This window comes from Pseudorca crassidens, chromosome 10 (genome assembly GCF_039906515.1).
Source record: "Pseudorca crassidens isolate mPseCra1 chromosome 10, mPseCra1.hap1, whole genome shotgun sequence".
In the NCBI taxonomy this organism is placed as follows: Eukaryota; Metazoa; Chordata; class Mammalia; order Artiodactyla; family Delphinidae; genus Pseudorca; species Pseudorca crassidens.
The window spans coordinates 68,978,823-68,995,714 of record NC_090305.1 but is presented as its reverse complement, the minus strand read 5'-3'; the positions used below and the strand labels follow the sequence as shown (position 1 = coordinate 68,995,714).

General features: G+C 43.0%; 1 protein-coding gene and 1 pseudogene across 8 annotated transcripts in view; both read left to right on the top strand.

The window, feature by feature from the left end:
- IP6K1 (inositol hexakisphosphate kinase 1) overlaps nt 1-16,892 on the top strand; it is a 73,478-nt gene that overhangs the window by 42,047 nt on the left and 14,539 nt on the right. For 4 of the 8 annotated variants that reach the window (XM_067754452.1, XM_067754451.1, XM_067754454.1 and 1 more), the window contains exon 2: nt 9,614-9,837. The exons of 2 other annotated variants lie outside the window; for them this stretch is intronic. In XM_067754452.1, the coding sequence (XP_067610553.1) occupies nt 9,696-9,837 (142 nt within the window). In that variant the 5' untranslated portion in view covers nt 9,614-9,695. Of the gene's footprint in view, nt 1-9,613; nt 9,965-10,156; nt 10,350-16,892 lie in introns of those variants that run through there. 2 more of the 8 variants (XM_067754457.1, XM_067754450.1) reach the window with 2 other exon arrangements.
- Nucleotides 10,389-16,754, top strand: LOC137232453 (aminoacyl tRNA synthase complex-interacting multifunctional protein 2 pseudogene; annotated as a pseudogene).

Below are 16,892 nucleotides of genomic sequence, written 5' to 3'. Positions count from 1 at the left end.
TATTATTTAAATTAAATATTACTTCAGGCACACACACACACACTCCCATGTGTGTTCCTAAGATCTCTTTGGTTCTCTTTGCAAAATATACTCTTTTTTTTTTTTTTTTGCGTTACGTGGGCCTCTCACTGTTGTGGCCTCTCCCATTGCGGAGCACAGGCTCCGGACGCACAGGCTCAGCGGCCATGGCTCACGGGCCTAGCCACTCCGCGGCATGTGGGATCTTCCTGGACTGGGGCATGAACCTGTGTCCCGTGCATCGGCAGGCGGACTCTCAACCACTGCACCACCAGGGAAGCCCTACTCTTTCTTAATTGCTATAATTTCATAAAGAGCTTTGCTATTGGGGAGGGCAAGTCATCTTTCATTACTCTTTTTTTAAATTAATATCATATTACTATTTATAGATTTATCCATTTTAGAACTAACCTATACATCTTATCACAGAAGGTAAGAATTTAACTTTTTTTTTTTTTTAAAGAAGATGTTGGGGGTAGGAGTTTATTAGTTTATTTATATATTTTTGTTGTGTTGGGTCTTCGTTTCTGTGCGAGGGCTTTCTCTAGTTGTGGCAAGCGGGGGCCACTCTTCATCGCGGTGCACGGGCCTCTCACTATCGCGGCTTCTCCCGTTGCGGAGCACAAGCTCCAGATGCGCAGGCTCAGTAGTTGTGGCTCACGGGCCCAGTCGCTCTGTGGCATGTGGGATCCTCCCAGACCAGGGCTCGAACCCGTGTCCCCTGCATTAGCAGGCAGACTCCCAACCACTGCACCACCAGGGAAGCCCCACTCTTTTTTTTTTTAAGTTTTTTTAAAAAATAAGTTTCAACATTTTTTAAAAATATTTATTTATTTTTTTGGCTGCCTCGGGTCTTAGTTGCGACACCAGGATCTTTCATTGAGAGCTCGTGGGCTCTTCGTTGTGGCTCCGGGCTTTTCTCTAGTTGTGGCGTGCAGGTTTACTCTTTAGTTGTGGCACGTGGGCTCTCTCGTTGAGGCACATGAGTTCAGTAGTTGTGACGCATGGGCTTAGTTGCCTCGCGGCATGTGGGATCTTAGTTCCCTCACCAGAGATTGAACCTGTGTCCCCTGCATTGGAAGGCAGATTCTTTACCACTGGACTACCAGGGAAGTCCCTTTCATTTCTCTTTGACATTGCTGTCTAGCTACATTACTTGGTCTTTACTCCTCCATATGAATATAAAGTCAGCTTGTCAAGTTTGTCAGAAAACTCTCTTGGAATTTTTATTGAAATTGCATTACGTTTCAATATCGAGCCCCCCCCACATGAATATGGTGTATTTATGTCTTCTTTTAGGTCCTTCAGTCAAGTTTTATTTGTCATAATTTTTAAAGATTCATATGTACTTTATATAGTTTTGGTTGCCGTTGTAAATGGGATATATTTAAACAGTTTTCATTTTGTAATTGTTTTTTGCTAGTATAGGAGACTACTATTGATTTTTTTTTCCTTTTTATTAAGTCTTGACTTATAGTAAAGCTATACACAGCTCAGTGGATATGTATAGTACTCGTCTTTGTCACCTCTACCTTCGTGCCCCTTCTCAATTAGTATTTTCCCAGAGAAACCACTGTTGTGGTCTTCATAATTTTGAATTTCATATAAATAGAATCACACCACATGGCCTCTTTTGTGTCTAGATTCTTTCTTGCTACATCACACCCGTGAGATTCATCTGTGTTGTGTTTAGCAGTAGCTGGTTCTTTTTCATTTTTCTGTAGTATTCCACTGTATGAATATACCACAATTCACCCATTTTAATTTTTTTACAGAATTAAATATCCCATTTATTAATTTATAAGCCATAATAACACCTGACAGTCATTTTACCTAACCAACAGCTTTTGCTTTGAAAAAGGAAAACAAATTAATATATAAATTTCAGCAATATCAGAAACTTTATTTTACTTGAATTAGAACATGATTCATTTCGGAGTTCAATTATATGTTCAAGGAGTTAGTAACTATAACCAGAAAGTCAACCTAACTTTTGTTAACTAGTGTCTTTAAAGTGCAAATTTATTTTCATTTCTTGCTGTACACCAGTGGAAAAAATTCAATTTCAGAATCTCAGCAAGTTCTTCTTAAAAATAGCCTCCTTCCCATTTTATGCAGTGAAATGTGGAACCAAGTTTTTTAAAGAAAATGAAGGACAAACAAATATAGACTTCTGTAGCTGGTGGTATACAAATTCATAGGCAGAGCAGTGGAACTCCATGACCTCTGGGGGAGCAGTCCATTCATAAGCTGACAAAATTTTAACCATTTTAATATAAACTTCCAATGATCTAAAATAACTGATTCAAACAAACTACATTATTTCCTCTCTGAACATCAGTCACCAGGATATATGGAGGGAATTGCTGCTACTTAAGCCCCTCTTACTCCAGCATCCACATTTGTGAAGAATGTCTGCTGCTCCTTTTCCTCAGGTATTTAGACCTCTGCTCTGCTCCTGAGGCTGGTGACAGTGTTGAATAAAATGCAGCTATTACTGAAAACCCCACAAGCTAAGCCAGTGGTCCTTTCATTTGGGCACAGTCTTTTTTTTTTTAAATAAATAAATAAATTTATTTATATATGGCTGCGTTGGGTCTTTGTTGCTGCACGTGGTCTTTCTCTAGTTGTGGCGAGTAGGAGCTACTCTTCGTTGCGGTGTGCGGGCTTCTCATTGCGGTGGCTTCTCTTGTGCAACATGGGCTCTAGGCCTGCAGGCTTAGTTGCTCCGTGGCATGTGGGCTCTTACCGGCCAAGGACTCGAACCCGTGTCCCCTGCATTGGCAGGTGGATTCTTAACCACTGCACCACTAGGGAAGTCCTGGGTCATACAATTTTAATCACCACATGATTTTGCCAAACGTTCCAAATCCTAGCTTGGTGCTATACTTTTCCTGCCTCCCCTAGAACCTGATTCAGACCCCAGTGCAAACAACCCAGTAAGAATAGACATGGTAGTCAGAACACAGTGGTCTTGTCTACTCTAATGCATGATATTAAATAATATTCTTGATTAATTTCCATTATTCAAGGTTGTGTTAATCAGATAGGAGCTTTACTATTAAATACTGAAATGTATCATGTTTCCACAATGGGAATTTTCTTATTTTTAAATATTTTAAAGTAAAATAATTTTCAATCCAATACACACAATGCTACAAACTATTTCCGTAGAAAAGGGCAGTTTCCTTTTCACAAAAACAAGATTTCCTCACCAAATATTCTATCTAGTCATGGCAGAAATGGTGAAGTCTCATCAGAAAAAGAGCGAACAGGTACTCTTGCAGCAGCACTTAAAACACTGATTCTGATTTCTGCTCTAGACTGAATGTTTGTGTCCCTCACAAATTCATATGTTGAAACCTAATTTCCAATGTGATGGTGTTTGGAAGTGGGACCTTTGGGGCTGATTAGGTCATGAGGGTGGAGCCCTCATGAATGGAATTAGTGCCCTTATAAAAGAGGCCCCAGAGAGCCCTTTCATCCCTTCTACCATGTGAGGACACAGTTACTCATCGAACATCAAACCTGCCATTGCCTTGGTGTTGAACTTCCCAGCCTCTGGAACAGTGAGAAACAAATTTCTGTTGCTTATAGGCCACCTAGTCTATGGTATTCTATTACAGTAGCCCAGATGGATTAAGACAGTTTCCTAAGGATTCTTGTCAAAACCCTAAGAATGTAACTCCTTGTAATTACCTCCTTTCAGTACTCCGTAATGCCCCCAAAATGAGAAATACCCTATTTATGCCAAGGACAAAAAGGTGTAGAGAGAGGAAGGAAAATAGTACATTTCCCTTCAACCCTGAATCCGGGCAAATGCCACTTCAGATTTTCATGTCAAAGAATTAGGCTGTAGGAATTAAATACTAATTGCAATTGCTTTTCACTTCTGCATGTTTGTCAGTCACAGAAAAGGGCCATTGGGATGACTGGGGAAAGTGGGAGCCTCTTTGTGTCCTGGAGATGCTTTTAATAAATGCCAGCTTTCTGCTGGTCTTAGAAACTGGGATAGCAGCTCACAAGTTCCTCCACACTGTATGGTTCCTGGGTCTGTCTGAGTAGTGGAATTAAAGTGGCTCTTTTGTGGGACTTCCCTGGTCTGAGAAGTGAAATTAAAGTGGCTATTTTGTGGGACTCCCTGGGACTTCCAGTGGTTAAGACACCACGCTTCCACTGCAGGGGGCACGGGTTCGATCCCTGGTTGGGGAACTAAGATCCCGCATGCCACGCAGCATGGCCAAAAAATAGGGGGAAAAAAGTGGCTAATTTGTAATTTTCAAGCACTATTCTTCATTCCTTTCCTTGACACCCAGGAAACCAATGCTTGCCAGCATAGAGGTCTGTATCTGTAGGAGTTCCACCTTTCCAGAGAAAATTCTTTATGTTACCTGGGAAGTAGACAAGACAGGTAACTTGGAAACATATTTACATGGGAACACATCTACACAGAAAAGTGAAACTTGGCCATGATTTCTGTAGTGATGCAGATCTAAGATGCCACATAGGGAAAAAGAGTACCATTTATAAAGTTTTCCCCAGGGAAAACCTTTGGAGTTTTGTTTACAAAACCAAACCAAACCAAAAACATATTCTGGTAGGGAGTTTTTTTTTTTGGTTTGTTTTTAGTTTAAAAACTAACAGTGAGGGCTTCCCTGGTGGTGCAGTGGTTGAGAGTCCGCCTGCCGTTGCAGGGTTCACGGGTTCGTGACCCGGTCCGGGAAGATCCCACATGCCGCGCAGCGGCTGGGCCCGTGGGCCATGGCCGCTGGGCCTGCGCGTCCGGAGCCTGTGCTCCGCAACGGGAGAGGCCACAACGGTGAGAGGCCTGCGTACCGCAAAAACAAAAAAAAAAAAAAAAAAGAAAAAACTAACAGTGAAACCCATGGCAGTGAAACCAGAGTCCCTCATGATTGCTGTTATGTGATATTTTTGATACTTTGTAGCTTTTAAAGAATTCACAAGTTTTTCTTTTTTTATATATTTTTGTTTTTATATATTTTCTTTATTTCGAAAATTTTTTAAAATTTTTATTTATTTTTGGCTGCGTTGGGTCTTGTTGCTGCGTGTGGACTTTCTCTAGTTGCGGCGAGCAGGGGCTACTCTGTTGTAGTGCACAGGCTTTTCATTGCATTGGCTTCTCTTGTTGTGGAGCACAGGCTCTAGGTGCGCGGGCTCAGTAGTTGTGGCTCGTGGGCTCTAGAGCGCAGGCTCAGAGTTGTGGCGCATGGGCTTAGTGGCTCCGCGGCATGTGGGATCTTCCTGGACCACGGCTTGAACCCATGTCCCCTGCATTCGCTGGCAGATTCTTAACCACTGCCCCACCAGGGAAGTCCCTTCTTTATTTTTTTTGGCTGCGTCAGGTCTTATTGCAGCATGTGGGATCTTTTCGTTGCAGCCCGTGGGCTTCTCTCCAGTTGTGGTGCGTCGGCTTCTCTCTAGTTGTGGCGTGTGGGTTTTCTCTCTCTAGTTGTGGCGCGTGGGTTTCAGAGTGCCTGGGCTCTGTAGTTTGCGGCACACAGCCTCTCTGGTTGAGGCGCGCAAACCCAGTAGTTGTGGTGCATGGGCTTAGTTCCCCTGCGGCATGTGGGACCTTAGTTCCCCAGCCAGGGGTTGAACCCATGTCCCCTGCGTTGGAAGGCGTATTCTTTACCACTGGACCACCAGGGAAGTCCCCACAAGTTTTTCTTTATGCTAGTAGTTTCTTAAGTCTAGAAAAGACTGCAGAAGCTATTGACATCTTGAATGGCATAAACTACTTGAAATCAGGTCAATGTATTTGCAGAGCACAGTCTGCAAAATCTTTGAGAATTAATTACACTCTGGGAAATATGATTTATTGACTACATGGTATTTAGATCCGTTTGTAAAAAAAAAAATAATGAGCAGTAAGGTCCTGAAGTGGGAAGAGTATCCATTTCTTTTATGGTCTGCCTCCTGTTGAAGCATAGTAGAATCAGTTCTAAACTAATTATTTGGATATTTGGACAGGTTCATTTCTACGTATGAGAGAATGAATTTTCTGTTGGTCAGGTTCTTTTTTAGTATCTTGGTACCAGCGCTATGGACCAGACATAATTCACATTCTCTGACTTCAGGGACACTTTAAAGATTATAGAGCAACATTTTTCATTTTGGGGCTTATGGAGAATATGCCCTTTGTCATTAGTGAAAAGAGCTTGTTCTTCATTTGTTGGAAGTTTCCTTATTGTCATCAGAAAACAGTTAGTGACCTCTTTATGTGCAAAGTGTATTAACTGGAGATCTGGGGATTTTGATGCAACTATTTCTGTCCTTTCATTTATGATGGTTTTGACTGCAAGTGACAGAACATCCTAATGTGACTGGCTTAAAGCATAAAGGGAAATTTATTTTTGTTACATAACAGGATATCCAGTACTTTAGTGACAGCCTCATGGGCCCTGATTTTTATTTCCTGTTCTGTATGCTCAGCATGTTGGCCTTGTCTTAGGCAAGTATCTTTTAGAGTTACAAGGTGGCTGCAGTAGTCTCCGATATCACGTGCAGACAGAATAATATCCTGAGGAAGAGGAGGTACCCCTCTCTCGTGTTAAGAGCAAGGTATCTTTTCCCAGAGAATCCCTGGCCAACTTCTCCTCATCTCATTGGGAAGAAGAGAGTCACATGCTTTTTCCTAAATAAGCTCGTAAGAACTGAGGTACTGTTCAAGATTCTCCCTGAGCTAGAATGGAATTTCACATTCCCTTGAGGTTTGGCTGCCTGAACAAGATTGGGACTCTATTAGGAAAGGAATAGTGGAGACAGACACCATCGTCCATAGCCCTCTCAGTCCACGGTTTTTACAGCAGGCCTTGGTGGACACCAGACTTCAGGAACGACCTCCGATTGTTTATCAAGAAGAGTCAGAGCTTTTGCTATTTCCAGAACTTTCAAGGCTGGGCGGTAGGTGAGTCAAGCCCAAGCCCTTCACCTACGTCGGCATATCCCACAGGGTTGGCAGTGGGCATGTCTTCATGAGGAAACTTGAAGTTTCTTCCTTCAAGTGACATACAAGTCTCCACACCTTGTAGGTCAGGGCTTTACAGAGGTTGAGAGAGTTCTGGGCACTTCCACTTTTTCAGGTTCCCAGTTTATTTAAAAAGACACGCCAAATCAGAGCTATAGAAATGTGGTATATTTTACATGTTTACTTCTAAGAAAATATTTCAAACACAAAAACAGTACCATGATTTTATGTAGACATCAAGGGGAAACAAAATATCAAAAGTCTACATCTGACTGGAGATTGAACTTCTTCCTTTCAGTCCTGTGGGGGCTGCAGAGGATGCCACGGATCTCTCAGAGTCCAGGGAATGGCCCTAATGTCCAACTCTTCTGGGGCACTTGGCACTGTTGACCCCTCTCCTAAACCAGATACCCACTGACCCAGGCTAGAAAGTCTGGCACCTTCTTGGTATCCCATCTGTGGTCAGAGGCAATCCCAGGATGAAGAGGAGCCAGGGCAGGAGCCGATTGACATTGCTAGCTAGAGTCCACTGCCACAGTGGGCACCTCTAGGAACCCTGAGATAAGCCTTCCGCAATTGCTTCCTGCCCCCACTTTCTGCCCTAAGCACTGCCACCGTGCTTTCATATTTTATTTTCATATCGTTGTGCTTTTACTCACTGTGGTCCTCTTCCTGGAATTATTTTAATTCATTCTAACAAACCTCATTTTGAGTACTGCCGTGTGCCAGGAAATGCCTTGGATCCTAGATGGAGTTAAGAGAGAATGGTTTGGTGGTGGTGACAGATGACAAAATAGATGACAGTACAGTGATTTATTGCTGCCTTAGAGTTGGCACAGGGTGCCGTAGGAGTCGCAGAGGTGTACATCGAACTCTTGTTTCAAGAGAATGGAGTCTCAGAAAACTCCCTGGGGCAGGGAGTTGCCTTATCCTGAAGGAGGACTAAAAAATGAATAGTTTTAAAGTGGTGCTGATCTGTTTGTGGGAGCGGGAATGGAGAATAATTTATTTTTGTTGATAGTGGTGAAATAGAACATAGTTTCCTGGGCAGCTTTGGATTAAGAAAATTTTGCAGTTTTGCAACAGTGTTCTTGTATAGCTCATTTTGCCCATAATTATGAGGTTCAGAAAAAAAAATAGTTTATTATATCTTGCAGATAAAAGCATATTTCTGCTCTATATTTTCTTTTTCTTTTTTAGTCTTGATCTTTCAGATGTTGTCTTGCCTACTACATTCCTTTTTAATTTTTTAAAAATGTTTTTGAAGTATAGTTTATTTACAATGTTGTGTTAATTTCTTCTGTACAGCCAAGTGACCCAGTTATACATATATATATATATATATGTTCTTTTTCATATTCTTTTCCATTATGGTTTATCACAGGATATTGAATATAGTGCCCTGTGCTGTACAATAAGACCTTGTTTATCTGTTCTATATATGATAGTTTGCCTCTGCTATCCCAAACTCCCAATCCTTCCCTCCCCCACCCCCGCTACCTACTACATTCCTAGTTTTTAAAATATATTCAGTATTAAGTTGCCCACTATATTAACTTTCTTGAGAGAAGACTGACATTAAAAGGAGGTTATTTAAGTACAAAGAGCTTTTCTTTGTCCTTAGAGTCAAACAGAAAGGGAAGCTCTGTGGTGCTAGACATGGTCATAAATTGATGGCCATAAATTTAAAGTAGAAGAAATATGAAGCCTGAATTCCTTTCAGAAAAACAAAACATTTTTTAAAACTATTTATTTATTTATTTTGGCTGTGCCAGGTCGTATTTGTGGCACGTGGGATCTTCGTTGTGGCATGTTTTTTCGTTGCGGCATGCAGGATCTTTTAGTTGTGGCATGAGGGCTCTTAGTTGCGGCATGCAGACATCTTAGTTGCGGCACGTGGTCTTCTTAGTTCTGGCATGTGAACTCTTAGTTGCGGCATGCATGTGGGATCTAGTTCCCCCACCAGGGATCAAACCCAGGCCCCCTGCATTGGGAGCACGGAGTCTTACCCACTGGACCACCAGGGAAGTCCCAAAACAAAACCTTTTTATGCTTCTGCAACTCAGGAAGGAATGGCTTTCCCTGTCTGGTCCTTGGCACCTTCAGCAGAAAAGTTGGGAATCTAGAGTGACCTGATTTCTCAGGCAAAAACCCTTCCTTTGAGTCAGGGAGAGACCCTTACCAGTACTGAGTATTGTGAGAAATCCAAACAGAGTGAGTTGGTGTTGCTTTCTGTTTTTTTCTTGAGCTCTTAACTGAATGTGAAGTGAACAGGGATAGTTGCCTTCCTGATGGCTATAACATACTGTAGCTCTAAAATCAAATCCTTTAGAGAACTTAGAAGGGATCTGAGAACTAGGAAAGGAAGAGAATATGGGCTTCTGTGCATAAAAAGACGGATGGAAGAGACCAAAATTACATCATTCAACAAAAATTGACTCAGCTACCTCTCATGCATCAGGCAGTGTTGTACTTACTGGGGAACACATAGCAGGGAACAAGACAGAATCCCTGTTTTTCCTCAGGAGTGGATATTCTGTGAACTCCAGGGAAACTGTGGCTTGCCTGGTGTTTTGATTCCCTCTTTTCCTCTCTTCCCTCTGTTAGGAGAGAAGAATAAGCTGAACAGACTCTGACCGTTGGTTTTCAGCTCGCCAGGACCTTCTACCTAGCTCTCCTTTCGTGGCTCATGTGCTGCATCCTCTGCTCTCAGTGTGCAACTGGCCCCCAACGCAATGTGTGTTTGTCAAACCATGGAAGTGGGGCAGTATGGCAAGAACGCAAGTCGGGCCGGAGACCGGGGAGTCCTCCTGGAGCCCTTCATCCACCAGGTGGGCGGACACAGCAGCATGATGCGCTACGACGACCACACTGTGTGCAAGCCCCTCATCTCCCGGGAGCAGCGCTTCTACGAGTCCCTCCCTCCCGAAATGAAGGAGTTCACTCCTGAGTACAAAGGTCAGTCACTGGCCAGTTTGGAGACGGCAGCAGCTTATAGGCCCTCAGCTCAGTTTTCCTTGTTCTGATGGCCATGTGGTGTGATTGTAGGTCTCTGTTGTCTCAAAGCAGCAGAGTCACTTTGTTAAGCAAAATTTGAAGCTGAAACCATCAGCAAGGTCTTTAGATCTTGAAAATTGAATTCATTGATAGGTAAACCTGAGAAGAATTCACAGCATTAAGTCCCATTGGTGAAGAGCATGCTGTTGTCAAGGAGGTTTCCCTGTTTGCTGGAATGGTCTAGGAGAGAAGGGGCAGCACTTATCTGGTCCCAGAGGAGGAAGAACTGGATGCTTTCCAGGCTAAGGCGATGAGACAGCTGGCGAGGAGGCTCTGTGGAGCTTGTGTATGTATGTGCTGGGGGATGAATTGATGGTAAGAAATCTACAGAAGGATTGGGGCCTGGAGGGTCCTAACTTTTAAAGGAAAAATAATCTGTTTTAAAATGTAAATTACCTTTATAGACTAGAACCCCGTGAATATATACCAGAATTTAAGGTACTTGATTTTCAAATCTGACTTTTGTCACTATGTTTATATATTTTTATGATTGCCCCTCACGTGTAAGTTATGTTTTTTGTGTTCTGTTTTTTGTTTTGTTTTGGCTGTGCCACATGGCTTGCGGGATCTTAGTTCCCTGACCGGGAATTGAACCCGGACCACTGAAGTAAAAACACCAAGTTCTAATCACTGGACCGCCAGGGAATTCCCTGTGTTCTGTTTTTTTTCTTAATTTATTTATCCAATTTATTTATTTTTGGTTGCATTGGTTCTTTGTTGCTGTGCGCGGGCTTTCTCTAGTTGCAGCGAGCAGAGGCTACTCTTCGTTGCAGTGCGTGGGCTTCTCATTGTGGTGGCTTCTCTTGTTGCTGAGCACGGGCTCTAGGTGCATGGGCTTCAGTAGTTGTGGCGTGCGGGCTTCAGTAGTTGTGGCTCGAGGGTTCTAGAGCGCAGGCTCAGTAGTTGTGGCGCATAGGCTTAGTTGCTCCCTGGCATGTAGGATCCTCTAGGACCAGGGCTCGAACCTGTGTCCCCCGTGTTGGCCAAGCGGATTCTAAACCACTGTGCCACCAGGGAAGCCGCTCTGTTCTGTTTTTTAACTTTTCCAAAGCAGTATGAATTCAGTCATGTTTGTATCATCCTTTACTTGGGGGATCCTCGATTTAGAAAAACCAATCCATATTGGTATTGACTTTTGTTTCCTTAAATCTTTAATTGTGGTGAAATATACATAACATAAACATTTTTAAAATTATTTATTTTTGGCTGCGTTGGGTCTTCGTTGCTGTGCGCAGGTTTTCTCTAGCTGCGGTGAGCGGGGGCTACTCTTTGTTGCGTTGCGCAGGCTTCGCATTGCGGTGGCTTCTCTTGTTGTGGAGCACGGGCTCTAGGTGTACAGTCTTCAGTAGTTGTAGTGTGCGGACTCTAGATGGCAGGCTCAGTAGTTGTGGCGCACGGGCTTAGTTGCTCCGCAGCATGTGGAATTGTCCTGGACCAGGGCTCGAACCTGTGTCCCCTGCATTGGCAGGTGGATTCTTAACCACTGCACCATCAGGGAAGTCCACGTAACATAAAGTTTAACCTTTTTTTTTTAAGTGGACACACCTTGTCTTTTTTTTTAATTGAAGTATAATTGATTTATGATGTTTGTTCATTTCTGCTGTACAGCAAAATTTACCATTTTTAAGTGTATAATTTAGTGGCATTAAATGCATTCACAGTGCTATATACCATTACTATTATCTATTTCCAGAACTTTTACATCATCACAAAATCTCTATACCCATTAAATAACTCCCCATTTCCCTCTCACCTCCCCTGGTACCCCCTAATCTACTTTCTGTCTCTACAGATTTGCCTATTGTAGATATTTCATACAAGTGGAATCATGTAACGTTTCTCCTTTTGGGTCTGGCTTATTTCACTTAGGATAATGTTTTCAAGGTTCATCCACCTTGTAGCATGTGTCAGAACTTCATTTGTTTTTATGGCTGAATACTATTCCAGTGTAAATATATGCCACATTTTGTTTATCCTTTCATCTGTTGATGGACACTTGGGTTGTTTCCACCTTTTGCCTATTGTGAATAATGCTTCTGTGAGTATTTATCTGAGTCTCTGTTTCCAATTCTTTTGAGTATATAGGAGTGGAATTGCTGAATCATATGGTAATTCTGTGTTTAACTTTTCTGAGGAACTGTCAAACTGTTTTCCATAGTGGCTGTACCATTTGACATTCTTACCAACAGTGTTCCTGTTTCTCCACATCCTTACAAACCCTTGTTTTCCATTAAAAAAAAAATTATAGCCACCTTAGTAGGTGTGAAGTGGTGTCTCATTGTTTTGATATGCATTTTCTTAATGATTAATGAATGATGTTGATGTGCCATTGGCCATTTGTGTATCTTCTCTGGAGAAATGTCTGTTCAAGTCCTTTGTGCAGTTTTGAATTGTATGGTTTGTTATTATTTTCAAAACAGAATCAGAATAATATCAAATTTGGAGGAATAAATATTCTAAGGCTGCAAAATGAGAGAGAAGCCAGAATCACACACACTGCTGTCTCTAAGTGGCTAAGAAACAACAGTTATAAATGCTTTATAAATGTAGCTTTAGCCACCTACTTATCCACACTCAACACATCCATGGCCAAATCTTCTGCTATAAATATGCCAAAACCAGAAAGAGAACTACAAGCCCTGTTAGCTCATGGAGTTCTTCTGATGCTCAGGGAAAAAAAAAACACTTAAAATGGAGTTGAGCCCCTGGCTCCAAAGAAATGTTTTCTAAATCACAACCACCAGAATTGGGACAAGTTAGAATTTCAAGGTGCCACCCAGGGAAGGATTGTCAGTCATATATTGGTTCAGTTTTTCCCCCAACCTTCTCTCAGACTGGGGAACAGAAGTCTTTAAAAGCCATAGCAAATCCTTAGTATCTACCTGATTTTTTTTTCCTCAGGCTGCATTTTCACTAGGGAAGAATAAATACACTTTCTCAAAAATACAACTAAACTAAAATTGATCTCTTCTTTTTAAGTCAAATGAAGTCCAGTTTATTCAGAGAAAATGGAAGATATGATGGGTCCAATTCATGTATTTCAAAGACTGATACTATAGGGTTTTTACCTTTTTTTGTTTTGTTTTTGGCTGTACCACGTGGCATGTGGGATCTTGGTTCCCTGATCAGGGATCAAACCCATGCCACCTGCAGTGGAAGCATGGAATCTTAACCACAAGACCGCCAGGGAAGTCATTTACTTTTTATTTTGAAATAAATTTAAAATGACAGAAAAGTTGCAAAAATAATAAGAGTTCCTCTAATGGTCCCATGATACTGATGTACCAAGTAAAGCCCTGTCATTGTGTGGCTCATCTCTCTGTGTAGATGCACGTACTGGCTCCCCAGTATGCATGGCGGGACCATCAGCCCCGTGCTAGATACAGGAAGAGTCTTCAGCCTCTTGAGTTCCGCCAAGATACTTTATTTTTTCCACCAAGGTGATATTCTAAAGTATCTGTATGAATTGAAAGTTGTAGTTGATGGTCTCTCCAAGATGATTCAGATGCCAGATGTGGATTTGGATATTACCAACATAATCCAAGCTGATGAACCCACTGCTTTAGCTACCAATGCATTGGGCTTAAATTCAGTGTTTGGAAGAGACCACAGGGCACTGAAAGACATCTTGATCAACACAAACCCAGCCACCCCTCCCTTCCCCTCTCTCTGCTTGTGTTGCACTGGCTACTCTGTGACCACTAGAGTCTCTCTCTACTGTTCACACACATTCAGTAGTCAAGAGCACGCTAGAAAACCTTCTTAAGTGCTGGGTTTTACTCTTAATTTGGAAGAATGTGCTAAAGACTCAGATGAAGTTCAGTATCCAAATGATGTATCCCATTGAAGGAGAAGGGAACATGCACATTTTGTGTTTTCTGTTTGGCCAGAAGCATAATGCTGTAAGTTTAACCCTTATAGATAGCTGGGTAGATAGAGCTATTTTTCAGCTAGAAGAGGGAAGCCAGTGTGTTCTGCTCCATGAATTCAGCTTTTGGGAAGAGCTCCTGGCTTCTTGGGAATGAACTCACTGTGGCAGAAATTGTGCTGTGGTCTGTTCTCCAGCAGACAGGAGGCTGCAGTGTGATGGTGCCAGCCAACGTGCAGAAGTGGATGAGGACCTGTAAAAACCTGGCCCTTTTTAACACTGCCCTTAAGTTCCTTAAGTGAATTTCAGTACCTGATTTTAAAGGGTTTAGATTTTAAGTATGATGCTGTTTCATGCCGATTGTTACTAAAGGGACTTATACTAAAATCAGAGTCTTTACTTAGGCTGGTAGTCTAGTATCAATAAGCAAAAGCATCATTAAAAATATATATAACCATAGTATAATTTATAATTACCAAAGCCAGGAAAGGAACATTGGTATAATACTATTAACTAATACGTACATTTTATTCAAATTTTGGCTGTTTTTCCACTTATAAATTTATTTATTTTTGGCTGCATTGGGTCTTTGTTGCTGCGCACGGGCTTTCTCTAGTTGTGGCGAGTGGGGGCTACTCTTCGTTGCGGTGCGCGGGCTTCTCATTGCGGTGGCTTCTCTTGTTGTGGAGCATGGGCTGTAGGTGCGCAGGCTTCAGTAGTGTGGCACGTGGGCTCAGCAGTTGTGTTCATGGGCTCTAGAGTACAGGCTCAGTAGTTGTAGCACATGGGCTTAGTTGCTCTGCGGCATGTGGGATCTTCCTGGACCAGGGCTTGAACCCATGTCCCCAGCATTGGCAGGCGGATTCTTAACCACTGTGCCACCAGGGAAGCCCCCCCCTTTTTAAAAAATATTTATTTATTTATGTTTGGCTGCATTGGGTCTTATTAGTTGCAGCACGCGGGATCTTTGTTGTGGCACATGGACTTCTCTCTAGTTGTGGTGCACGGGCTCCAGAGCACGTGGGCTCTATAGTCATGGCACGTGGGCTCTCTAGTTGTAGAGAGTTGGGCTCAGTAGTTGTGACATGTGTACTTAGTTGCCCTGCGGCATGTGGGATCCTAGTTCCCCAACCAGGGATCAAACCCGTGTCCCCTGCATTGGAAGGTGGGTACTTAATCATTGGACCACCAGGGAAGTCCTGACCTCAACACTTTTGAAGAGTACTAGTAGTTATTTTGTAGACTGTCCCTAAATTTGGATTTGTCTTATCTTTCCTCAGAATTAGATTGAGGTTGTATATTGGGTTGACCAGAAAGTTCATACAGGTTTTTGTAAGATGTCGCAGGAAAACCCGAACGAACTTTCTGGCCAACCTAATATTTTGGGGCGATAGAAATGATCCTGTGTCCTCTTCAGTTCATCATGTCACAAAGTACATACCTTGTTACTAGTGATTTAACTTTTTTTTTTAAATTAATTTATTTATTTTTGGCTGTGTTGGGTCTTCATTGCTGCGTGCGGACTTTCTCTAGCTGCAGTGAGTGGGGGTACTCTTTGTGGTGGTACATGGGTGTCTCATTGCGGTGGCTTCCCTTGTTGCAGAGCACAGGCTCTAGGCACACAGGCTTCAGTAGTTGTGGCACATGGGCTCAGTAGTTGTGGCTCATGGGCTCTAGAGCACAGGCTCAGTAGTTGAGGTGCACAGGCTTAGTTGCTCCACGGCATGTGGGATCTTCCCAGACCAGGGCTTGAACCCGTGTCCCCTGCATTGGCAGGCAGGTTCTTAACCACTGCGCCAGCAGGGAAGCCCCCCCCATCATTTTTTTTTTTTTTTTTTTTTGCGGTATGCGGGCCTTTCACTGTTGTGGCCTCTCCAGTTGCAGAGCACAGTCATCCAGACGCGCAGGCTCAGCGGCCATGCCCCACGGGCCCAGCCGCTCCGCGGCATGTGGGATCCTCCCGGACCGGGGCACGAACCCGCGTCCCCTGCGTCGGCAGGCAGACTCCCAACCACCGCGCCACCAGGGAAGCCCCCCCCATCATTTTTGACTATTGCTTTACTTTCAGTTACTGCAAGATCTTCCAAGCTCATCTTGTATTTTTCCTGTCCCGATTCAGGAATCAAATACTTCTGCAACAACCTCTTCTTCCTTTTAGGAATGGTATTTAGAAAAAACAAGATCTTGGTGCTAGATGTTCTGATTGCTACTGGAATATCTTTGCCTTTAGCCCCTTTGAACACACAGGTTTAGAAAATACATCTATTAATACTAACCCACAATTATTTATTTATTTATTTATTTCCAGAGGTACAGGTATTTTTAAAACTCAGCTAAGGAAAAATGCCAGTAATATTTTATATTTTGGCAGTAGGTTTGAAGAGGGATTTTCATTTATTTAGTATGACCAGCGGTAGTTACCAAGTGTTAACTTCTTTTTTGTTTTAATATTTTATTTCATTTCATTTCATTCCATTCCATTTCATTTCAATTTGTTGTGTCTTTGTTGCGCGTGCGGGCCTTCTCTACTTGCGGCCAGCAGGGGCTACTCTTTGTTGCAGTGCACGGGTTTCTCATATTGGTGGCCTCTCTTGTTGCGGAGCATGAGCTCTAGGCACGTGGGCTTCAGTAGTTGTGGCACATGGGCTCTGTAGTTGTGGCTCGCGGACTCTAGAGCTCAGGCTCAGCAGCTGTGGTGCACGGGCTTAGTTGCTCTGCGGCATATGGGATCTTCCCGGACCAGGGATCAAACCCATGTCCCCTGCATTGGACGCCTAACCACTGCGCCACCAGGGAAATCCCAAGTGTTACTTCTTTTTTTTTTTTTTTGCGGCACGTGGGCCTCTCACTGCTGTGGCCTCTCCCGTTGCAGAGCACAGGCTACGGATGCGCAGGCTCAGCGGCCATGGCTCACGGGCCCAGCCGCTCAGCGGCATGTGGGATCTTCCCGGACCGGGGCAC